This window comes from Acinonyx jubatus, chromosome A1 (genome assembly GCF_027475565.1).
Source record: "Acinonyx jubatus isolate Ajub_Pintada_27869175 chromosome A1, VMU_Ajub_asm_v1.0, whole genome shotgun sequence".
Classification (NCBI taxonomy): domain Eukaryota; kingdom Metazoa; phylum Chordata; class Mammalia; order Carnivora; family Felidae; genus Acinonyx; species Acinonyx jubatus.
This window is the reverse complement of record NC_069380.1, coordinates 200176564-200201967: the sequence shown is the minus strand read 5'-3', so window position 1 is coordinate 200201967 and position 25404 is coordinate 200176564. Positions and strand designations below refer to the sequence as shown.

Below are 25404 nucleotides of genomic sequence, written 5' to 3'. Positions count from 1 at the left end.
ATTGACTAGCATTGTTGAGTACTTCCACACAAGCTGGGATCTGTTAGAAATGAAACATAACAACTCATTTTGGTATTATAGGTATTATAATCGTAAAAGGCATAACAGGCAGCATGGATCCATTTTAGAGTTTTTGCTTCGTTTTGTTTTCTGTCCTCAAGTCTATCTGGAGGCCCTGCCCCATTTCTCGTGTGATCTTTGTTCAGTTCTTCTTTAACGTATCGCCAGTGTCAGAGATACTGAAGACCTCCACGTCAGGTCATTCTCTTGGGTTATTTACAGAAGTCGGTTATTAGGAATCTTCCGATTGTGTTCCAGTCATCCACCACATTCGTGGGATGCATTAGGCACAAATAATTACTAAGGGACTTCTTTGAGAAGAAGCAGATGTTCACAGATCATGGAGAGTTAAGGAAACAGACGAACGAACAAACAATGCTCACATTCAGTTTGCCCCCTGCATTCTGTCATCACGTCCATACGTTTTCCAGCACGTTCGAAATAACAAACCTCCTACCTAAGGGCTATGTTAGTCACCACATGCCTTAAGATTTGCTAACCATTTTATTACAATATACATAGAACAAAGTGTGTGTTCCCAGACAGGAGGCTATAGTGTATTTAGTTAATTTAAATTAACACCAGGGTTAACTACTACCTACCAACAGTGAAGACACAGAACACACTGGCAACTCCAAATCAAGCTGTGGTTTACAAATCATTATTTAAACGATAGTAATAATATTAAATGAAAGTGAAAACCTCACTTCTAGACTTAAGTCAGAGATCCAAGTCAGCCTTATAGGAATTTTAAGATAGGCAATTAATGAATGGTTATACTTTTCTAGAAATGAGAAATACTGTAAGCCTCTCCCTACAGTGACTGATCTGAACCTAGTTTGTTTTTCCAAAAAAGCATGCAGGGACTATTTTCAGATGCTTGATTATGGCAAGAAGGAAGAAAAGTAATGATTTTTGGTGTAATACAAGCAATTTGTAGAATTGAGCATACAATTTTGCATAAAACATTGCAGGTTAAAATAATATTGTAGGTTTCAAGCCATTGCATTACAGTTGAATAACTGTCACAGTTAGGTTTTGTAAAATTTAAAACTCTAAGTTTTGAAGTGAAGCAATAAAACTAAATTCTTAAGTGATGACTTTTACCTTCATACAACACAGAAGAGCTATTTTTATTTGGGTTGAAAAAGTTATTTACAGCTAACATTGATTGAGTCTTGGTAAAAGTCCGGTAACACACGAAGACAAATATCCCCCAGCTTTCTGAAAGATCAATGGAAGTGTTTGAGGTTAGAGATACTCGGGACAGTGGCGAGGCTAGTCTCCAGCCATGGCCGAGCATACCACGTGATCTAACCTAATTCAAAATTGAAAGCACCAAAATACAATTTAGATCTATAAAGTGGGATTTGCCATTCAATCCTCCATAATTCATGATTAACAATTTAGATGCAGAGACACAGCTAATGAAAGAAGATTTGGTTGGTGCTATTCAGTGGCTCACTTGAGTTGCCTTTTTAAAATCAGAGTTTTGTTTCCATTGAATCCAAGAACTCTTCATAAAATAGAGAAATACATATATCAAAGGAATTCGGTAAAAGTTGGTTAAAAATAAATGATCTTACAACAACATTTTAAATCCTTTAATGATTTAAAGAAAGGAAGACATATAACACTGAATGCTAAACAGGTCTTTTGAACCTCTCTTGGGAATTTAGATAGATATTGAATAGTAGATATATATTTATATATTTTACATTTTGCATGTAGGCCAGAGCTGTCTAAAATATCTCTTCATAGTAGGCTATAGGAATCTATCAGGAGATAGAAGAAAATAATTTCTGAGAACATTCTCAGTTTATCAGAGTCTTTCTTTCTGCTTTGACAATCAGCAGGGATCATAAATTTGAAGCAAATCGTGGCTTTTCTGCCTCTGGGTCTGTAGTTAAGACTGAGGAAGCCTCTCTCGGAAGAGCAGCTGCTGGTGGAGGGGGTGCGGGAGGGGCTCCTCGGTTGGGGGGAATGGCTCCCGACGACATCTGTCGGAACAGGGTGACTCGCTGGGGGACCGTGCCCCGGGCCCCCGCCTGAAGGCTCGGGCCGTGAACAGCCGTCACGGGCTGAGGGATGGAGGCCAGGGACTCGCCCACAGTGGGATGAGGTCTGGAAATGAGAGTGGAAACCTCATGGGGCAGCGAGGGCTGCGAGGCCGACAGGGGCCTGACCTCTCGGCTCAGGCTGGTGTTGTGGAGCGCCTGGGTGCTCCTGTGCACGTCGTTCTTGGGTGTGGAGCTGCCGGGCGTCTGGGGCTGCGGGGGCTGCTGCGGGGGCTGCGGGGGCTGGGGCTGCTGGATCTGCTGCTGCTGCTGCTGCTGCGTGAGCGACAGCTGGGAGGCGGTGGGGGACGCGTAGTGGAAAGTTCGAGTGGCCAGCGGGCTCTGTACCGGCGGGCTGCAGACCGCAGTGGTGTAGGAGCAGGGTGACAGGATGGCTGACGGCTGGGGGGTCTGTGTGCTGGGGCTGGGGGAATGCAGGTTGCTGTGGGACAGGCTGGTCGCTGTATACACCGGCGGAGACTGCGTCCTCATGCGGGAGGTCGGAGTCGTGGTGGAAGAGGTGGCATTCAGGGCTGTCATTTGGGGATAACTGATGGGAGCGATTGCCTGCACCATCTCCCGGTCGTGTTTCACGATCTGCTTCAGGATCTCGTTCTCCTGATTGTTGAAGACGCCGGTGTTCAGATCCTTCTGGAACTTTTGCAGAAGAATTGAATTTTTCTTTCCTGGCGGCGAAAGAAAGACAGGCGCTTAGAAGGCCTACAAATGACTGATGACAAGCCCCAGTGAGAGTGGCTCCTGAAAGCGGAAGAATGCCAGTGTTTCCTGGAAGAGGCTTAAAAGCCAGGTACTCACCTTCAGAGCCAGACAAAAAGATGGCTCCTGCCCTTCGCACTTCCTGTATCTCTCTGGGAAATCTTACCTTCTGCGAGTCAAGTCGAGAAGCCTGTAATCTGGCAAAAACCACCTTACAGAAGAAAGGGAGATATCTGACGCGAGGGCTACTCTGAAGAGTGGCAAAAGAAAGGGCGTGTGGACCAGGACGGGTCTGGAAGCAAAATGTCAGTTTAAAGCTACTTTGTCAAGAAAGGACAATAGACACGCACACTACGGCAGGTACTCTACAAAAGGCCTTAGGTGGATGTATTTTATTTAATCCTCAACTCTTGCAAGTAGCTGTGTTTACAATGCGATTTCACCCAAAAGGAGAATGGGATATGGGAAGGTTAAGAACAGTGTCCAGGAAAACATGACCAGTAAGTAACCTGACTGGGGAAGGAAGACAGCAAATCTGATTGTAGATCCTTACCACGGACACCGAACCAGCTGCACCTGTGTCAGTGTGAGCTCTTTCTAGAAAAGCTGTCTCTCAAGCCCCATCTTACTCGCTGAACAAGATGCTGCATTTTACTAAGATCTTTAGGTGATTCTCATGTGCAAGTTTCAGGCACACTGTTGCGAGTCCTTTGCTTTTGACCAGTGCCCACGCCAGTGCGTACATCCGTATTTTTCTCATCCCTGGACCTTTAAAACATAATGATTTTCATCTGTACCCTACCAATTAAATCAGAATAGCCAGACATGGGGGCAGACTTCAGTACTTTAAAAGCAAATTTCCTCATAGGAGTTTTATGTACAGCCAGGTTGAGAACCACTTCGTAATCTTTCCTTTTCTGAAGTGTCTTTGTGAGGATTAAGGGGACAGTGTATGGCAAGCTTTCAGTTCCCTTGAGGACCTCAGTAAGCATTACCTCTCCTTCCTGCCATTGTCTTTAGAGTGCTTTGCATAAGGAGACATTCCCTGGCAGACTATCAATAGAATCAAAATTAGATGAAGAGGGGAAAATCAGTAACTTTTGGTGACATCACTGAGAAAATAATACCCAGACAAATATCATAACTGAACAGTGAATCCACTTTGCCATATTGCTAAATAAAGTTAGAGTTAGAAGGACTATTTTTTAATGGAAATATGTGTTATAATTTACTTGGCTGCTGGAAAACTATCATTTTAAATGATCGCCAAAATAAATACTTGTCTCTCCTTCCAGAATTGTTCTAATTTTCTAAAGAACAAAAACTCCTATATTGGTAATAAATATAATGCTTCTTTGGCATATTGTCTTAACTACATATGGTGTACATTTGTAAGCAATTGCCACAAAATGGAAAAGGGAAATATTTCTTTGTCATCCTGTGAATAGTCAACGTTTTGTAATGTTACTATCTGTGAACTTATAGAGAAATACTCTACTTTTTCATGTACTGTTGGAATTTTATAAGGATCAAAACTGCAATGGCTTGGTGCTTATTAGCAATTTTATTGCCTATATTATTGACTGCAAACTTTCTTATACAAATTAGTTGGAATAAGTGAGATGAAAGTGAAGCTGTCGCAGATTAACAGAAATTCTCTCTTAAAATATCGTGATTTTATTGCTTTCTCTAAAGATGTCTAGCTGGCTTAGGAAAAACCTCATGTGCTCAGACATCAGTCTCTCGCTCTACCATGAGCAGTCACAAACCACAAAAAGGGTATTTTCAAATGAAGTAAAGATGCTTTCAGGAATACCCACTTTTATGGGCACTGTCTCTCTCCACACTGTGTCCTGTTACGGGTCTGAGTTGTCAATATGAATTTCTACTATGTGTGTTTTGTCTAATGATAATGTCCAAATGCTACCTTTACTTCTCCTAACCTAATTTCAGACTCTTATGCCTCTGTCATCCCACTTATATAGAAGGAAAGAAAGACATAATGTGCGGAAGAAAAGCTGACATAAGACTACATCCTTCAAAAAGCCTTACCTTTAATGAGAATGAAGCACCTGTTTACTTCCAAGTGATCCCAACCCCATCACCTTTGAGATCATGGATTCCTTCATCCCTCCCTACCACCTCTCTTCAAGAATATTCATTGTGTACTAGGTACTGTGAATGTAATAGTGAATTAGACATGTTCTCTACATTCACAAATCTTAGCATTGTTAGAGCAATTACAATAATAAAGGCAGTATTGTGATGGAGGAAATTCCTAGGCGGGGATGGGAGAACATACCTAGGTTATTCAGCCACATAGCGGTGGGAGGTCAGGGGAGATTTCTACAGGGAAATGATATCTATACTGGAAATTGTATACATTATGAAAATTGAGTAGAGTGAAGCGGGGGCAGGGCAGGGTAGGGTGGGGGAAGAGGATTTAGGTGTAGAGAGTAAACGCTTACTACCTTCTGATATCAGAATGTTCCAGCATATTTTAGGAAGCTAATAGCAAGCCAATCTGATTTAACTTTACTATAGCAATTATTCAAACCTTTAAACTAGTGTAACTAGTAAAGTCTAATTTATATATTCTTATTTGAGAGCAGAGAAGACTTTAAGTTGATGTTTACAAAGTAAAGCATCTATGTAGGGCATTTCTATCAAGGTTTTTCCTGCTTGAGTCTGTATTACAAACATTTCAAGAAGCTTCTACTGAGACAATTAAAACACACAAGTTTTCAGTTCTCAATATATAGATAAAAGTGTAAAGGTGATACGTAAAAATTTTTTAAAAACCTTGTAGCAAAATTTGGTTTGTAATATAGACTTATACTATTATAATTTTAGTTCTATTTTAGTGCTACCTAAAATTTTATCATCGCTTTTTACCTGAAGATTCAAATTGTATTGGCATCACTGGGGAAATCAGACTGAGCAGCTAGTAAAAATAGAGATGATTAAATAAATCCAGAACACTTAAGAAGAGAAAGTTAGATAGTAGAAATAGGGCTAGAGCTAACTGCTATTTCTATGCTAATTAAAAGGCAACCTATGATAGCATTTAGGACTTACAATTGCAAACATATATCAGTCCACTAGAGTATAACCTAATTGTACATGTAAAAGATAATAAAACTGAAGAGAATACCTATCCGATCTAGTCGGTCAATGGCAACCGTCTCAAAGGCTCTCCGCATCATTGGATATTCCTCCAGGACCTCATTGAAATTGTCCACGGATAGTGAATAAAGACGACAATATGTATCAGCTCGAACACTGGCAGTGCGGCGTCCCTTGGTAAGCAAGCAAATCTCTACAAAAACAAGAAAGAAAGATTTGTTTGGTCATTTTCTTTCCAAGACCACGGAGACCTACAATTAAAAAAAAAAAAAAAAGTCTCATGGTGTGATCAAGCAATGATTGGCAGCATTTTCTTAAAAAAAATTTTTTTTATTGTGTATTTATTGTTGAGAGAGAGAGAGACAGAGTGTGAGCGGGGGAGGAGCAGACAGAGAGGGAGACACAGAATCCAAAGCAGCCTTCAGGCTCTGAGCTGTCAGCACAGAGCCCAACACAGGGCTTGAACTCACAAGCTGTGAGATCATGACCTGAGCTGAAGTCAGACGCTTAACTGACTGAGGCACACAGGCACCCCGGCAGCATTTTCTCTTTTATCAGTAAATTCCTTGTGACAAAAATATCCAATTAATAATATGCAACCTTAAAATAATATTGTTTTTTAAACAATTAAAGTTTTTAGTTCAAATGGAAAGCTGAAACAGATTTATCTATCCCTCAGCTGTCCTTCCAATGCATCTGAAATAATAAAAGTGTAGAAAATGGAATCATAAATCCACGGTGGAGTTAAGTCTTGGAAAAAACTGTAATCAGACAAGATTTTTATAAAGTTTGGAAGGCAAAAAGCGGATCATAACATATAGACAGAAACCAAAGTGAACCCGAGCATTGGTCTAGAAAGTCCTATGATCAAGAAAAATGACCCCGGGTTCAGATGGATGTGTTTCAGGTGTGCCTTATGTTGTTGGCATATTCCCAATGAGATCAGTGTAAAAAGCTATATACCAAAGGAATAGAGTGGCTTCCTATTTCAAGAGTTTCTCAGAAGAATTCTTTCTTGAGAATTAGATTTCTAAGCAAACATTTGCAAATCTGGATTCCCTTATTTGCTAGTTAAATAGATCTATAAGTGGTAATTTTCTATTTCATTTCCCCAAGTTTATTAATTAAACTCTATAGACTTTGATCTAAAAAAAACCAGAAACAATTAAAAAATTTAGTTTCAAGGTAACCAATTTGAAAAAAGAAATGGCAGAAGTATTTCTGAAACGCACAGTTTCCTAATGTAAGGATGAAAGGGGTCTAAATTCACACTCTTCAATAAGGTCAGTTCATGTTGATAAACATTGTGAATAAATTATGTGGTAGGGATTATGTACTTGATGTGAAGGCTAGAAATATGAATCAAACATAATGTCTACTTTTGTGTTACTTATACGATGATGGTTAAAAAAAAGAGTTAATCTTAATTAAGAGTTCATTTAAATGCAATCTGGTAAGAACAACAATACAGACTGTGGGCATTCTGGAAGTATTTAGAAACACATCTGAACCAATCTGGGAAGACAGAATTTTAGGAAATGTCACCTAAACAACCAGTTATGCTGTTGTTAATGCTGGTAACATGTTATAAATTTAATAGATAATATTGTGGAGTGTTCATGTGTGTGTGTGTGTGTGCATGTGTGTGTGTGTGTACTAGGTATATGTAGAAAGATGAATCTATATTGGTCAATATTTAAGCATAAATATTATCATACTATGGAATTTGCTGGCTACTCTACTCTAAACAATGAAATAAAAGGTTTAAACAACTGAAAGTTTATGTTATCTCAGTTCTGGAGGCAACTCAAAACTCTTCAGCCATTATCTCTTGGCATCTCCTCAGTAATTTCTTCGTGAAAAACCGAACAAATGAAGGTGTATTCATTCATGAGCAGGAAAAATCACTGGTCAGTGTGAAAATCACTTCAAAATAGTCCCTTCTTTTAAAGCCTCTGTAGTCTTTGTTTCTACCATGAGTAACACAAAAAATGCCACACACTTAGCAATGAAAAAAGCAGACCTTCTGATCATTAAAGAGTATTAGATTTCATGAATTTCCAAATTCAATATGTGAATGGAACAGTTGCTTCTAATATTAAGTCATTTTGGAGATCCACTTATTGAGGGAAAAGAGTCCTGTGTTAGGTGTTACAGAGTTTTTCTGTATTTACTCTGAGTGGGTGTGTATTTGGGTTTGGGCAAAAAACAGAGAAAGAAAATACAATTTAGTCACCTGTATCTCATACTATCCTTTAGGTTAAGAAATTATGTGTATATTAATTTATCACTATTTTTATTTTCTTGTATTGGATTTTATAATCATTTCTTAAATATCACTTATTTCCTTCATTGGCTTTAGACATTTTAAAGACAGTGACTATACAGTAACATTATTGTATCCCTCCCAGCAACTGCAACCTTGAGTTTTGAGCCCAGGGAAAATTATTTTAAAATGTTTATGAGTATGTAATGATAGTGGACAAACCCAAGGCCCACATTAAGTTCTATTCTTAAGTCGTAGATAATGTAGTATTAGTTCCCCTGTGAGGTATCTCCCCTTTGTAATAGAACTGGCTAAATGATTTATGTACCTTCTTTAGGCAACAAAACATATCTTTGCAGGTTTTGTTCAATGTCTATAATGAAGAAAGTATTTAGAAGGTTTGGTAATATTTTCTTCAGTGTAGATAATGTCTTTACTCATTAGGTTGAAAATTAACTTGCTTTGGGGTGCTCAGATTGATTTCACACAAAAAGCAAAATACACAATGAAATAACATTGAACTCCAAAGAACAAACCAAGTTTATTTTACAGAGATGTAAGCTTTTTAAAGAATCCTATGGCATATTTTCTAAACTGTGTTGATTGTTCCAATCTTTCTGCTTTTTTTTTTCTTGCTTATTTACTCTTTGAGACCTCGACTAGGAATTTCCCAGTGGTGCAATCACTGTTTTAAAATTTTTAGTGCAAATCTACTTGGAAATAAGTCCCTTTGTCTGGATACAAATTTCTAAATAATAATCAAATAATCCAATAAAAAAAGTATTGAGTTCTTGGCATATTTTAATTCTGTATGATTCTCTTTTTTTCTTTATAGGGTACTTTATTTCACCTACTGAAGAGGAAAAGTGACAGTAATGCTCCCCCTCACAGGCAGATTGGAAAACTATTTTCAATTTCAACATTATAAAAAGCATGTCCCAGGAAATAAAATTTGACCCACCACCCACCAAATTAAAAATATACTTTTAATAAACCTTAGGGTATGAGGTACATCAACTACTCAACGCTATTTTTGCTGCCATTAGTTAACCTTGATCATATGTGTTTCAGTCTATCTGACATTACTGTCACCTATATGAAGTCATTTTATAAGGTAGGGCAAATGGTGTCAACAATTTTGCAACTCAGAAACATTTCCCTGACCCTTAAAACAGAATTTGACATTGCAGTAACACAGGGACTTAGCAGGAACTTATGACCGAGATTTGTAGGGTAAACGTTTAATTTGAGTTTCTAGAATTTACGGGAAAATTTGTACTTGGTTGCTCAGAGTAACCTAAGCAGGAAGCTGCTTCCTTTTTAAAGTATTCAATGTCATGAAATAAAAGTCATTCACTATTGTGTATCAGAATACTAATTTCCTATAAATTACTTAGGCTTCTAATCCAGTGCCTCATACAATGTGCAAAAGGAAGTATCACTTTTTTCATTTTCTTTCTATATTTGTATTTGTTATCTTTCTATATTTAGTGGTAGTAAACTAGTAAAATATCACGTCTTATGGCATAGGAGGTGGTAACATCTGGCTGAAATCAATCTGCATATCAAGCTTGGCTAGGAGAAACATTTCAGCTCTCAGATGGATTTGAATAGGAATCTAGGGAATTTGGAATAGAATAGAACATTAAATCGACGTAAATTTGTATTTTGAAATGTTTCACATCTTTTATAACCTTTTGAAACAGATTGGATATAATCTCTCCAATTTCAGATATTATAAAGGAATAATTATGCATATAGATTATATTATGATAGTCTCATAACTAGAATATCCAATTTTGCTTTATTTTCTAAAGATACAACTGATCATTTCAGTTCTCATAGACACAGTCATACTTATATAATTATTAGCATCTTCTACCACTGGCCATGCTAATTGTCATTTATATCATCTAAAGTTATTGCTTTTCCAAAAAAAAAAAGTCTTAGCTCTCCTCCCATATGTTTGGTCAATACATCTCCCTTAAAGCATAGAAATTAGGGTGATCACCCCTGGCTCTGAATATCGACCAGTAGTCGCATCTCCGACAAGATGAGCATTGGCAAAGTTGTTACAAGGATTAACTAAAAGAGTGCTTACAAAGTGCCTGGCACAAGCCTACCATAGTGAGGACACTCTTAAAACATGAGTCCTTTCCTTTCCTTGTTATGTTCCCTCTCCTCTTGCTGTATTTTTTTTTCCCCTTGTGATTTTGACTATACCTGCTGGAACAAGTAGGTAACTGTTTCATGTATCAAATAACTGTTCAAATGTGTAAAATATATTTATCATTTCCCATACCTTTGTAAGTAATCTGTTTTTTACATGTTTGTTTATTTTTGAGAGACAGAGGGAGAGAGAGCACAAGTAGGGGAGGGACAGAGAGAGAAGGAGACACGGAATCGGAAGCAGGTTCCAGGCTCTGAGCTCTCAGCACAAAGCCCAACGCAGGGCTTGAACTCACAAACCGTGAGGTCATGAGCTGAGTCAAAGTCGGACGCTTAACTGAGCCACCCAGGCGCCCCAATAATCTGTTTTTAAACTAATCATCCCAATTCCTTAGACTCATCTCAGGTGAGATGGTTTCACACGCATGGACACCCTTCTTAATTATCTTTGTGCCTCCACTCTACTTGATAATCGTGCATCTTAGACCTTACAGCACATTTTCAGACTTGTTTCTGTGATGTTTCTCTATACTAACTTATAAAGTCTTTAATGAGAAGTACAACAATCACATTTGCAATGTCTAGCGTTTACCACAGATTTAGTCATAGAATATAATTTGGTTCAAGAACTAAAGATGAATGAATCAATCAATAAATTAAGAACAGAATGACTAACATCAGTGTGCGAATATTCGTTATAAAACAAAGTGCTCACATTTGAGCACAACATTCCAGATAGCCATTTCTGTTTGAAGAGCTCGGACCTATCCACCAGATGGCCCTTATCCTTTATCTGGTTCCTATTGATTATAAACATGTTTGTGACATGATTGTTTCATTCTGTTGGATATACAGATGTTTTCATTAAGGTTTATAGTTCCCACTCCTAAACCTCTCACCCCTTCCCCTTTGTTACGATGTATGTGTCTTTAACTTCTACTGTGACTCCTTCAACTGCCTAATGTCTACATAAAATCTGCTTTACACAAAACTATTTATAAACCGTTATCTACTATATATTTATACTACTTGTCTTTAGCAAGTTAAAAAAACTTGATGGACTACCTCAGTAATTTTCAGAATATGTGTTGAATAGATAAAAAACAATCGCTGCCAGCCCATGTTAGCCCATGTCACATACAGAAGATTAAAGGGGATCTGTTATGTGATTGGAACAAAAATCACATAAATAGTATCAAAGCTAAGAAGGGTAAGACCACAGTTTTCCTAGTTCTATCCATCTTTAAAAATCCACTGGACCACTCCAAGTCTTTCCTTTTGATTTTAAATCTACCAACACTCAACTCTTTAAAAGTTAATCAAACACCTTGAATTATAAATGCCTTTAAAAAGCAGCCAGCTTTTAAAAAATTCATCAAATGATTTTGGCTCTTAGCTACCTCAAGTGTGGTTTTTGAAGAGATATCCTGACAGCTCTGTTTTCCTATGTGGTTTAATAGGCTTACACCAAATGAAAAAGGAAAGTACAGCAGAAATAAAATCTAAACAGAAAATATACTCAGTAGATATTTAGGAGGTAAGTCTTCTACAGAAAAAGAGTTACTTGTCACCAAAAATTTCCCCTGGTTCTCTCTCTTTGTTTCTTTCACTCACATGTAACATATACACATGTGAATAATAAAATAGGGATTTAAATACACATTTTCTTGGCTTATTTAATGTATTATTATTTAATGGTTTGTTCTGGTTTATTTATTGTCATGTATTATTAAGGGTCAACTGATTCATACTGGAATCTTCAGTGTAGTGCTTCCTACACTTTAATATGCATAAGAATTGCCTGGATGCCTTGCTGAAAAGCAGATTAGGATTCAATAAATGGGGGGGGGGTGGTGCGTACACACACACACACACACACACACACACACACACACACACACGGGTGAGGTGCTGACACTGCATTTTTCTAACAGGATCTTAGGTGACGTCAATGAGGGACTTTCCTGGGAAATGAAGTCTTGTAGCTGTCAGGTTTACATCTAAACCAGGGTTCTCTGTTTACTTTTTTTTATTTTTTATTTTTTATATGAAATTTATTGTCAAATTGGTTCCATACAACACCCAGTGCTCATCCCAACAGGTGCCTTCCTCAATACCCATCACTCACCCCCCTACCTCCCACCCCCCATCAACCCTCAGATTGTTCTCAGTTTTTCAGAGTCTTTTATGGTTTGGCTCCCTCCCTCTCTAACCTTTTTTTTTCCCTTCCCCTCCCCCATGGTCTTCTGTTAAGTTCTCAGGATCCACATAGGAGTGAAAACATATGGGATCTGTCTTTCTCTGTATGACTTATTTTATTTAGCATAACACTCTCCAGTTCCATCCATGTTGCTACAAAAGGCCATATTTCATTCTTTCTCATTGCCACGTAGTATTCCATTGTGTATACAAACCACAATTTATCCATTCATCAGTTGATGGACATTTAGGCTCTTTCCATAATTTGGCTATTGTTGAAAGTACTCCTATAAACATTGGGGTACAAGTGCCCTGTGCACCAGCACTCCTGTATCCCTTGGGTAAATTCCTAGCAGTGCTATTGCTGGGTCATAGGGTAGATCTATTTTTAATTTTTTGAGGAACTTCCACACTGTTTTCCAGAATGGCTGCACCACTTTGCATTCCTACCAACAGTGCAAGAGGGTTCCTGTTTCTCCACATCCTCGCCAGCATCTATAGTCTCCTGATTTGTTCATTTTAGCCACTCTGACTGGAGTGAGGTGGTATCTGAGTGTGGTTTTGATTTGTATTTCCCTGATGAGGAGTGACATTGAGCATCTTTTCATGTACCTGTTAGCCATCTGGATGTCTTCTTTAGAGAAGTGTCTATTCATGTTTTCTGCCCATTTCTTCACTGGATTATTTGTTTTTCAGGTGTGGAGTTTGGTGAGTACTTTATAGATTTTGGATATTAGCCCTTTGTCCGATATGTCATTTGGAAATATCTTTTCTCATTCCATTGGCTGCCTTTTAGCTTTGTTGATTGTTTCCTTTGCAGTGCAGAAGCTTTTTATCTTCATGAGGTCCCAGTAGTTCATTTTTGCTTTTAATTCCCTTGCGTTTGGGGATGTGTCAAGTAAGAATTTGTGGCAGCTGAGACCAGAGAGGTTTTTTCCTGCTTTCTTCTCTAGGGTTTTGATGGTTTCCTACCTCACATTCATGTCCTTTATCCATTTTGAATTTATTTTTGTGACTGGTGTAAGAGAGTGGTCTAGTTTCATTCTTCTGCATGTTGCTGTCCAGTTCTCCCATCACCATTTGCTAAAGAGACTGTCTTTTTTCCATTGGATATTCTTTCCTGCTTTGTCAAAGATTAGTTGGCCATACTTTTGTGGTTCTGATTCTGGGGTTTCTATTCTATTCCATTGGTCTATGTGTCTGTTTTTGTGCCAATATGCTGTCTTGATGATTACAGCTTTGTAGTAGAGGTTAAAGTCTGGGATTGTGATGCCTCGTGCTTTGGTCTTCTTCTTCAAAATAACTTTGGCTATTCGGGGTCTAAAGCAGAAATAATACCTATCTTCTCAAGCTGTTCCAAAAAATAGAAAGGGAATGAGAACTTCCAGACCCATTCTATGTAGCCAGCATTACTTTGATTCCCAAACCAGACAGAGACACAGCAAAAAAAAGAGAACTACAGGCCAATATCCCTGATGAATATGGATGCAAAAATTCTCAATAAGATACTAGCAAATCCAATTAAACAGCATATAAAAAGAATTATTCTCCATGATCAAGTGGGATTCATTCCTGGGCTGCAGGGCTGGTTCAACATTTGCAAATCAGTCAGTGAGATACATCACATTAATAAAAGAAAAGATAAGAACCATATGATCCTGTCAATCGATGCAGAAAAAGCATTTGACAAAATTCAGCATCCTTTCTTAATGAAAACCCTCGAGAAAGTCAGGATAGAAGGAACATACTTAAACATCATAAAAGCCATTTATGAAAACCCCACAGCTAATATCACCCTCAATGGGGAAAAACTGAGAGCTTTCCCCCTGACATCAGGAACACAACAGGGATGTCCACTCTCACCGCTGTTGTTTAACATATTGTTGGGAATGCTAGCATCAGCAGACAACAAAAGGAAATCAAAGGCATCAAAATTGGCAAAGATGAAGTTAAGCTTTCACTTTTTGCAGATGACATGATATTATACATGGAAAACCCGACAGACTCTACCAAAAGTCTGCTAGAACTGATACATGAATTCAGCAAAGTCGCAGGATACAAAACCAATGTGTAGAAATCAGTTGCATTCTTATACACTAACAATGAAGTAACAGAAAGACAAATAAAGAAACTTATCCCATTCACAATTGCACCTAGAATCATAAAATACCTAGGAATAAACCTAACCAAAGATGTAAAAGATCTGTATGCTGAAAACTATAGAAAGAAGGAAATTGAAGAAGATCCAAAGAAATGGAAAAACATTCCGTGCTCATGGATTGGAAGAATAAATATTGTTAAAATGTCAATACTACCCAAAGCTATCTACACATTCAATACAATCCCAATCAAAATTGCACCAGCATTCTTTTCGAAGCTAGAACAAACAATCCTAAAATTTGTATGGAACCAGGGTTGCCTGTTTAAAAGAAACTGGAAAATGGTGGCAAAATGGAATGGAAATTAAGGAACAGTATAAATTCAGTCAACAGATGATTTCCCTGTAGCACCTTGAAGGGAACTATGGGAAATATAAGAGAAATTAAAAAAAAAATCTCAGAGTGTATAGTTAATTAGAAATCCAAACACAATACATAAAACAAGACTGAGAATAATTCCAAAGCTGAAGTGTCTGCTAAGGAATTTAACCTGATAAAAATCTAGAAGTCCAGACAATACATCATCTGTCGCAGTCTAGTTCTATACATTTTGGTGACATGAGGAACCTTAGGTAAGCTTTGAAAAAAGTGTAGGGATTACTTTGGTTAGGCCATTAGGATGGACAAGACAGATAAATGGGATGGATGGGAAGGAAGACACTGGAGTGAAATAGTGCCATGAGCACAGGTTCAGAGAAGAGTGTGTGTGTGTGTGTGTGGGGGGGGGGTTCCATGGAACTGTAAGAACAGTGGCCACAGGATCATATGGGTTTGATTAGTCACAGAGAATATTCTTCCACAGATAAGAAGTTTGGTCTTAATTGACAATGTTATTGCAAGGATTTTGAAGGAAGGAATTTGTGTGCAAAATATTGTCTTAGGAAAGGAGATTAAATGGAATAGAGCTAGGGAATTCTAGATCTCTTGATATCTTGCCATACATGGGGAAAAACACTCAGCCTCTCTCTAGAAGGTACGTTCATTCTCTTTCAGGTACATTCATTTTGTTTCACGATGTAGGAATATTAATCTATAGTTGGCTTGTAGAATGAGAGGAGACAGAGGCTCCTAGTGGTTAAAAAAGATTTGTAAAAAAGTTTCAATAATAATTTGGGTATGAGGTAATGGGGATTTGCCTAAAGTAAAGCTACGGCATTCAGAACAAAAGCGATCTCTTTTTAGAATTACTAAATGAAGCTTCAAAAAGAACTTGAAAGGAGATACGGCATCTGTGAATTTTGAACCTACATGTAAAGGCAAACCACTAGAGAGTGTTTGTTTTGAGCAAGGTAAGATAAAAGGTTGTTTTGGGAAAAAATTCAAGCGAAACTTCGGCATCCTGAGAAAACTCATTTCACGAAACTCTTCGTGACATGAATCCAGTAGCTCCTTTTTATAAAATTAGAAGCAGTATGTTTTTGTGTGTATTCAAGTTGGTAAGCTTTTATCATGTGACTGGGTATGTGTGACAGTGCAACCATGACTGATGCCTACCTCCAAGACTGTCATCCAAAACAGGCTAGCAGCCCAAAAGATGGCCTGGCTGGAGACCTCTTCCCAATGGGGATGCTTCACGCTGGATTGTGACTCACAGGCCTAACTATACTTTCTCATGAGGAAACTGAAAGTAACGAACAGCTAGGAAAGTCAGAGGTTACATATGTTATGGGAAAGGTGAGTCCCTACGATGGCTCCTGGGGTACTGGAATTGCTATGATTTCCTGAGGGGAATTCTCTCCTGCCACAAAATCAGCATCTGACTTCCCTGGGGTGGTTTGCTGTGGCTTTCTTTCTTCCTGGGTTCCCTTATAGTAGGCTTCACCACCTCAGCTAACCTGAGCTTGGCTCCGTATCACTTAGCCTGACAATGCCTGACTCATACTCATCTCCATCTGTGACCTCTTTCTGGGTGTTCATACCAGTCCATTTTGTTAAAAGCCTCTACTTTGTCTATCCTTACCCTCTCTTGAGAGCTTACAGTGAGTTCTTCAAGTCCAGTGCGTGAGTAGTCACAGAGAGGACTTGAAGGGAGTAGAAAACTAACATCCTGCCTATAGCGTTTCCATTTTCTACTTCTGAGTAATCCAAGGTATCAGTAGAGAGGTGAGCTGGAAATCTTCTTGTGCAAGGCAACGGTAAACATTTATTAGGCACACAAAGCAACCATACGCTCATCCTGCCACCCAGAAAACAAGCATATTCACAAATTAATCCTAACATGGTAAATATCTGGTGATATTCCCCCTCCAAGAAGCACCACTGTATATGACAACAAATAAGCAAACTGAAGGTAATAATTACAATCAGAAAAATGACACGTTCTGAATTTAAAAGTTTGTGTATAAGTTCAAGAATGTATTAATGATGAAAAATAATCCATGTCCGTAATTAGTTGGCTTAGTTAGTAGCATGTATTAAGTAATAGAGCAAAAATGCGTATGTATTAAGTGAGTAATAAGTAAAATATATTTTATAGAATGATTTTGCTTATGTTATTCAGAATGAATTCAATTTGGATAAAAGGTTAATTTTAAAATGAGAGGATATTGGGGTGCTGGGTGGCTCAGTCAGTTAAATGTCCAACTCAGCTCAGGTCATGATCTTGCAGTTTGAGGGTTTGAGCCCCGCATCGGGCCCTGTGCTGACAGCTCAGAGCCTGGAACCTGCTTCAGATTCTGTGTCTCCCTCTCCCTCTGTCCCTCCCCCGTTCATGCTCTGTCTCTCTTTCTCTCAAAAATAAATAAACATGAGAAAACAAAATAAAAAATGAGAGGATATGTCAGAATTCCTATGCCAAATCCAACCCCTAGGTTATATGGAGTCTGCCAACCCCTAGGTTATATGGATTTTTTTCCCCTTCCAAATAGATGACCTTTATCATATCCTAAGTTAGTCAAATAAAATCTGTAAAGAATAGCAATCAGTGCGCTAAGGATGCACAAACTAGTTTTTAACTTGTCATTTCAAGCCAAATAAGCTGAAGAATTGGGTCAAACGCCCCTTCCTGACCTACTTGGTCAGTATGATAAATGGACATCAGGAAACTCCTACCAGAGATGGCCTGACTCTCATCCTGGAGAAAAAGTATCTTCTTATTCTTGATAAGCTTAACTGAGATGTGATTGCATCTTTTTTAAACTAAATCCAATAGAAACTTCACTTAACCAGGTATGCAGTTAGCCAGTATTTTCTTCTCAGTTTTGTGGAGAAGATAACAGTAGAAGGAACATATCTTAAAATATAAAGTTTATTTAAAAAAAGCTTCCTTTTTTCACTATTTTTTTGATTGCTAAGATTTTTACTGTGGAATATTTTAAATATATAAAATATATAAAAAAGGTAGAATAGTATAAAAGTATGTTAGAAAACTAGTAGGATAGTATAACATCAGAGTCTAATAATCTGTAGAACAGTGTAAATAACAATAAAATAAATCCCCCATTTGTTCCCCACCCAGCTTAAGCAATTATAAACCCATAGCTAAACTTATTTCACTGATATTTCACTGGCATATTTGTCCTCTCCCTGATTACTCTGAAATAAACTGCAAATATATTAAATTAATTCAACTTCAAAGTTTCAGTATGCATTCCTAAAATATGCATAATTTTAAAATAAAAATCATTACAATATCTATATAATACCTAAAAATTAACAATAATTTCTTTTTTTAATGTTTTTATTTATTTTTGAGACAGAGAGACAGAACATGAGCAGGGGAGGGGCAGAGAGAGAGATACACACACACAGAATCCAAAGCAGGCTCCAGGCTCTGAGCTGTCAGCACAGAGCCCGACGCGGGGCTCGAACTCACAGACTGTGAGATCATGACCTGAGCTGAAGTCGGACGCTTAACTGACTGAGCCACCCAGGCGCCCCAACAATAATTTCTTAATAGTATTAAATAATCATTCAGTGTTCAAATTTATGCCCAGGAACAAATTTTGTAAATTTACAATTTCCACGTCATGTTACAACTCTCTCTCCCTTCCCAGAGGCGCCTTAAGCAGAATAGTCCCCTAGAGCCTACAACATTTAAAATAAGTACAAATAGGGGCGCATGGGTGGCTCAGTCGGTTGAGCGTCCGACTTCGACTTGGGTCATGATCTCACGGTTGGTGAGTTCGAGTCCCGCATCGGGCTGTGTGCTGATGGCTCGGAGCCTGGAGCCTGCTTCCGATTCTGTGTCTCCCTCTCTCTCTGCCCCTCCGCCGCTCACACTCTGACTCTCTCTCAAAAATAAATAAACGCTGAAAAAATTATTAAAATAAGTTTTTTGAAAGATGAAAGATCTGTATTGCATTTTAATACTATACCAGGACAGAAAATATACTCATGTATTTCAAAGAAAGAGAGTCACCTATTTTAAGAGAATATCAATTGAAAACAAAAAGAAATTCAGCTTTTGTTGAGCACAGTAAATTATAACAAGAATAACTTAGTCCTAGAATATTGAATATTAAACTCATCTCTAAGGATAACTTACTCCACTGTTCTCATATCACTGATTTCATCATAGACCAGTGAAAAATCCAACAGAGACTTGCACCAGCTTGCCCCCTGGGCTTTAGGGAGGCAGCTATAAAAAGTGGCTTTCCATCATGGTACATGGAGATGGCATGATTAACTATTAATAATTGTTAATTTTATCATGAGCTCATGTTTCTCCAAGCTCCAGACTGAGTTAGTCTAATGCTAAAATGTCAAAATATATATGTGGTAAATGGTGCTAGGTAATCAGTTTTAGGGTCAGAGATTTATCTTTATTTTCTTTGTTCCCTTTGCCAAAGTTCTTGCTCATAACTTTCCCTATGTTCTAGTACACCTTCTCAGCTCCCTTTGTTCTCCCACAGAAAGTTTAAATGATGGTGTGTATCTTTCCACTATTGGGCTGAATTGTTTTTTCCTTGCAGAGACAGCTATAAGCATTCTATCAAGAGTGTTTTTTTTTACAGCCTAATTGATAATTAGGATATTAGACAGCATAATGAGATAGCGACCTCTTTTCCTCTCTCCTAGGTAAGATTTATGTAACTTCAGAACATTACAAATGAATTCTAGATGTTATAAAGTTCAGCTATAGATTTGGCTTTTTCGAGAACAGAAACATTTTGTAATATACACCATGGTTACGGACAAAACAGTAGTCGTAAATGTGGAAACGCCAGAAACTTGTTGGGTGTTAGATAAGGAAATTAAGTAGGACCCCTAATGAGAAAAGCATCAAGTTTCTTTTGCTTTTCTATTACTAGTACAGAATGCTTTTTATGGGAAGTAGGTAGTTGTAATATTAGGGGGAGGGAAGGGAGACTTTCTCAGCTAGGACTCCTCATCTAAAACATACACCATAGAAAATCATTTCAGTGATTATTTAAGGAATACTTACAAGGATGGTACATAAATATTACCATTCTGGAAGCACAGGTGCTAAGTCAATTCATTACTTGTGACATATGCTTTAGGACAGTAGGGCTTAATTCTCTCTAGGATCTGGCTCAGAAGGGTGGGAGTAGTAGACTAACTTGGGAGAGGATTAAGTAATTATAATAGGTTATAATAGTAACACAGATGCATTCTTACAATTTTGCAAGAATTCCTCATGTTTGTGAGGTTAGTGAACTGTCTTTTCTGCTCTCAAGTTAGTGGCAGCTTTCAAAAGGGAAATTAATTTTCCTAATTTATTGTGAGCCAGAGTCATCTTAATCTTCATTATATTATAGGAGCTCTCTGGTACTGCAAACAGACTATTGATCCTCCTGGAGGCTTACAAGCTGCCTGCTCCACAGGCACTTATTCATCAATTCAACAAATAGGTATTGGATGAACACATGGATTAAATAACTGCACACATGGCAGACCTTGGTGATAAACTGTATATATGACCAATAAAACCACTGCATAGTTAGAATGTACAGTCCAGCAATCTCCACATACAACTCATCCCTTATATCCTGTCACCTGTACCCTTGCAAACCTGATTCATCTATATTCACTGTCATGTTAAGTAGCACCCCATTTACACAGCTATCCAAACCAAAAACATGGTGCCATTTGTAAATCTCCCCTTTCTCTTACTCTTCATAAAGAGATGGACTATAAGTTCCACTGGTTCTTTTCCTTTAGTGTATTTTCTAATCTTTTGCTGAGGATTAGTTTAAATCCACATTACTTCTTGTCTGGGTTATTTTAAGACTCTCCTGTCTATCTCTTTGCACAGGTGCCTCCCTCTATGAAAATATTTGTTCCTGAAAGCAAATTTGGTCATTCCATCCCTCGTTTTAAAAGCCTTCAATTTTTGCCCATAGAGTGTTGGGTGAAATCCTGATTTCTTGCCAAGACATAGATCCGCACTTACTCATCTGCTATGCCTGCATCCCAATCTCCATTCCAAACATACTGAATACTGTATGTGCATTTCCTCAAACCGCCATGTTTTCTCTATCCTCTGCTTTTACAGTAGCTGCCCTCTCCACCTGGAATGCTGATTCCACAAACAGCTCCTCAATCCTCTACCTCCCATGCAGACTTCAGGGCTCAAGACAAGTGTCACCTCCTTCAAAAAAGATTTTTTTGACAGAATCCTCAATCTTAAGCTGTGATTTCATCTTATGTTCTTAATGAATTGGATTGTACTGATGTGTATATTTATACGACTTCCTACATGTTTGCTTTCTTGTAGACATACTGATTTTAGGACATAGTGACTGGCATATAAAATACGGTCTCAATAAAGCTTGTTGAACAAATGAATATTAGTCAAAGTATGGATGGTGAATATTTAGTTGACAATGATGTTGTTTATAATATAATCAAGACTTAGTTTTAATGACTATTATGTCATAGGTTGAAAACGATTTTATGTCAATAGATCAATCAGGAAATACTTATGTGGAATAGGGAAACAAATGACAAATAAAAAACGAAATATATTTGTATACATGTAAGTGTGTGCCTGTGTGTGGATGGGTATTTCAACAGACAATATTGAAGACCTTCAAAACCTCAGGCTAGAAAATAGAGTTACAAAGTTTGAAAAGATTCAGTTTAGTAGATAAGCACAGATCATTTAATTGTAATATATTCAATAAAAAGATAGAAATAAGCTGAGACTATTATCAGAAATAGGAGGGCTCCATGGGCCAGCCTGGGGGTGTAGAGCAGGCTTGCTGGAAGGGTAAATCTGAATAAGTTTCAGGTAGACAAATGAAGGAAGGAAATGAAAAGTTTTTGCCACGTGTGAAAATGTTTCTAGCTATCTGCTTTGACCATGAAATCTATCTAAAGATTTCACTGGAAAATTATTACTTTTTATGGTTATCTCAGACCTTGGGAGAATGGGAAGGCATTAAAAGATAGGGTCAATCACTATAATCACACCGCCCTATGGCAAATATTTATAAATGGATACATAGATATACGTGAATATGCGTGAATATGCCAATAGAGGTATGGACTATTGTAACAAATCAGTGTTTCATTTTGTGTCTGCAGCTACTTTACCAAACCACACCTGGCATTTTACACACACAGGAACACACACACATACGCACACACACACGTAATCATTTATCCTGTGGAAATGGCCCACAAAGTGAATATTATTATGGCTATTTTACAGACTATTGCACTCAGCTACAAGAATTCGATTAACCTACTTAAGGCTAATAACTAGTTGTTAACAGGGCCAACATTTGATTCTCAGTCTGTGTGAGGCCATACTTGTTCCACCAAGCACCATCACAGATATTGTATTAGCTGATTAAAATGGCATTCATAAAGACAATATTTTAAGACATTGTAAACCCTTTCTTTATCAACATTAAAAAACATTTTTTTTGAGAGAGAGAGAGAGAGAGAGAGAGAGAGAGAATGAGTGGGGGTGGGGCAGAGAAGGAAACACAGAATCTGAAGCAGGCTCCAGGCTCTGAGGTGTCAGCACAGAGCTTGACGCGGGGTCAAACCTGCCGATGGCGAGATCAGGACCTGAGCCGAAGTAGCACACTTAACCGACTGAGCCACTCAGGTGCCCCCACAAACATTTTTGAAATGTCTTAGAGAAAGAAGACTGCATTTATATACATGAATGGAAAGATGAAAATTAAAAGGATTGAAACAAAAATATATTTTAGTTGATAGCTAAGTAGAAGTAAAGTGATCTAAAGCATAGCTCCAAAGACACGTAGCATCTGTGCACTGAAACGCTTGTTTGAGCAAGTCCAACTGTGTTTCCTAACTATGCCAATCCTTTCCTTTGGCTAATACAGAATCCAGTTTACAGAATATATCAAACTGCAGCCTTCTTGCTGAGAGGAGCTGAACACTGCTTTAATTTCCCGGCCGGTATTTCATCATGAACCAGGCATATTAAATTGTTGTGTAAATGGAAAGACCACAATGTAGGCCATATGGCAGTTTCTCTTTGCAGAAGAGGAGAGACCTTCAAATCGAACTGTTAAGTCTGTGAACCATTTAATGTCACAGTCATTAGTTTAGAGACATGGGCAAGAGATTTCTTTATCTTGTCTAAGTGTTCTTCCCACCTTCCTATGCCCCATAAGAGTGATGGGTCCATTTATAGTTCAAAAAACAATCTAGGTCAAGCTTAAATCTATTATACTCTGAGTGAGACTTCCAGAAGTTTCGATTTCATAACAGATAGGAATATGCTACTTTAAAATCAATTTTCCAAGTCCACATTTGGGTCATACTTCTCTGTGGAATGAGTGGACAGATTTCAGATCACCACAAATGGGTTTTCTGAGGTGAAAGAGCAGGAATAGTTTCCCATAATTTTTTTTCTCTAAAACTTTTTTTAGAGAATTTTTCAGAAAAATTTAGAGAAATTTTTTAGAAAAATTTTTTCCCTTCAACTTTGGATCTCTGCCCCAACTTTTACTTGGCATGCCATTGTTTCGCCCTTACAATTCAGCGCAGAAATTACTTCATTCATCCGTCTGGGAAATTTATATTACAGTCTAAAGTGTGTCAGGTATATTCTAGGTGTTGGAGGTGTAGGACAAAGACCTTACTCTCATTGAATTCACATTCTAGAGAAGGACCCAGAAAACCTTAAATCAGTAAGATGACTTGAAAAATGATGGCTGTAGGGAAATAAAACAAGGTAATGTGATAGAGTGATAGCGCATGTCGAGAACATCACAATCATAGGATTGTTGATGCTTCAGGACTTTTGATATCTATTTTAATCATTTCCATTCATTTGTTTTAATGGTTATGCTTTTCTTCAAGATTTTCTTCTCCTCAGTTCAAAACATGTATACATTTCTGAAGCTCTGATCTCGATTATAAGTTCCTCAGTGACATGTTCACAAACTCATTTTCTCTCCCCACTGCTCTTGTAGAAAATTCTTGTCCAAATCCCTGCAATTGTGGCAATGCCATAAATTGCCAACCTTTTATCAGGGATCCTTAGTGAGAAGGCCAATCCCTTTATTCAGAGTCATTGGCAGAGTCAAGTCCCTTAGGGCCATCCCTTTTATAGGATAATCATTCTTTCTGTTCTGTGGAGTGCCACCTACTCCCTCTCCCTGGCTACTCCCAGGGCCTCAAGTATTTGGTTCAGGCACAAGTGGGCCAATTAGCACAGCAAATGCAAAGAATTGAACAGTGGACCCAAGACAGCTTTCTAAAATGTTATCTTCTGGGCTGAAAATGAAATTTCACATCCCCTGGTGCCATTTGTTTTTCTCATTTTCACTGTTCTTATATCATTGCAGACTTCTCACTCAGAAGCCGGTGGGAATTAGGTTTATTCTGAAGGTATTCCTGGTGTCCTACAGTCACAGACACTTTAAAAACAATAGATTTCATTTGGAAGGGTATTCCACTTAAACATGTTTACTGAAACGTCTCAGCTTTCAGTTATTAAAGGTATCTATATCTTGGCTTCTTATTTGTTTCTGTGGTTCCAGTGCAGTTTTAGCGACAAAAGGGCTTGGCTCAAAGATGTTCAAACTAATGATGGCCGGGATGTTAATTTTGGCTTTTTTCCCCCTGAAAGAATATTATATTTTCCAGCAAAATTGCAAGGTATAAGCCTATACACACCCCATGTGAATGTGTGCACGCACACACACAGATACACATACACATAATGGTAATTATGACAAATGAGTGATTCAGAGACACTTCATAAACCAGAAATGACCTAGGATTTGTTCAGCAGCACTTGGTGATTCTCTCATACATAAGGTATCAGATACCATCAATTCCCAGTCTTCTCTGACAAACCCTCTTTATTGCCTTGGGGAGCTATACAAAAGCAAATTTAATTTTTAATTTTTTTTTTCCAAATCCCTGCAATTATGGCAATGCCATATTACTGAGCTTTTATTAGGGATTTTAAAAATAAATGTTACTTATTTATTTATTCAATGTTTATTTATTATTTTGAGAGAAAGAGACTGCATGTGCATGTGTGCAAGCAGGGGAGGGGCTGAGAGAGAACTCCAAGCAGGCTCCTTGATGTCAGAACAGAGCCCCACATGTGGCTCCATCTCACAAACCATGAGATCATGACCTGAGCTGAAATCAAGAGTCAGATGCTTAACCGACTGAACCACCTAGGTGCCCCTAAAACTTTTGGCATTTTAAATTTGCTAAATACATTCAAAAATTTCAATAAATGTAT

The 25404-nt window shown here is 37.9% G+C and overlaps 1 protein-coding gene and 1 long non-coding RNA gene across 2 annotated transcripts in view; one reads left to right on the top strand and one right to left on the bottom strand.

Annotated features, from left to right (window-relative positions):
* Positions 1-902: 902 nt before the first annotated feature.
* Positions 903-25404, bottom strand: part of HCN1 (hyperpolarization activated cyclic nucleotide gated potassium channel 1) — a 384422-nt gene continuing 359920 nt past the window's right edge. The window contains exons 7-8 of the mRNA XM_027076395.2: positions 5989-6153; positions 903-2803 (exon numbers count right to left, since the gene is read on the bottom strand). Coding sequence (XP_026932196.1) covers positions 1920-2803; positions 5989-6153 — 1049 coding nt within the window. The 3' untranslated portion in view covers positions 903-1919. The remainder of the gene's footprint in view (positions 2804-5988; positions 6154-25404) is intronic.
* LOC128311238 (uncharacterized) lies at positions 4464-9327 on the top strand. The gene is made up of 3 exons (XR_008289427.1): positions 4464-5006; positions 6002-6137; positions 9062-9327. It is a non-coding gene; the product is annotated as an uncharacterized LOC128311238 (long non-coding RNA).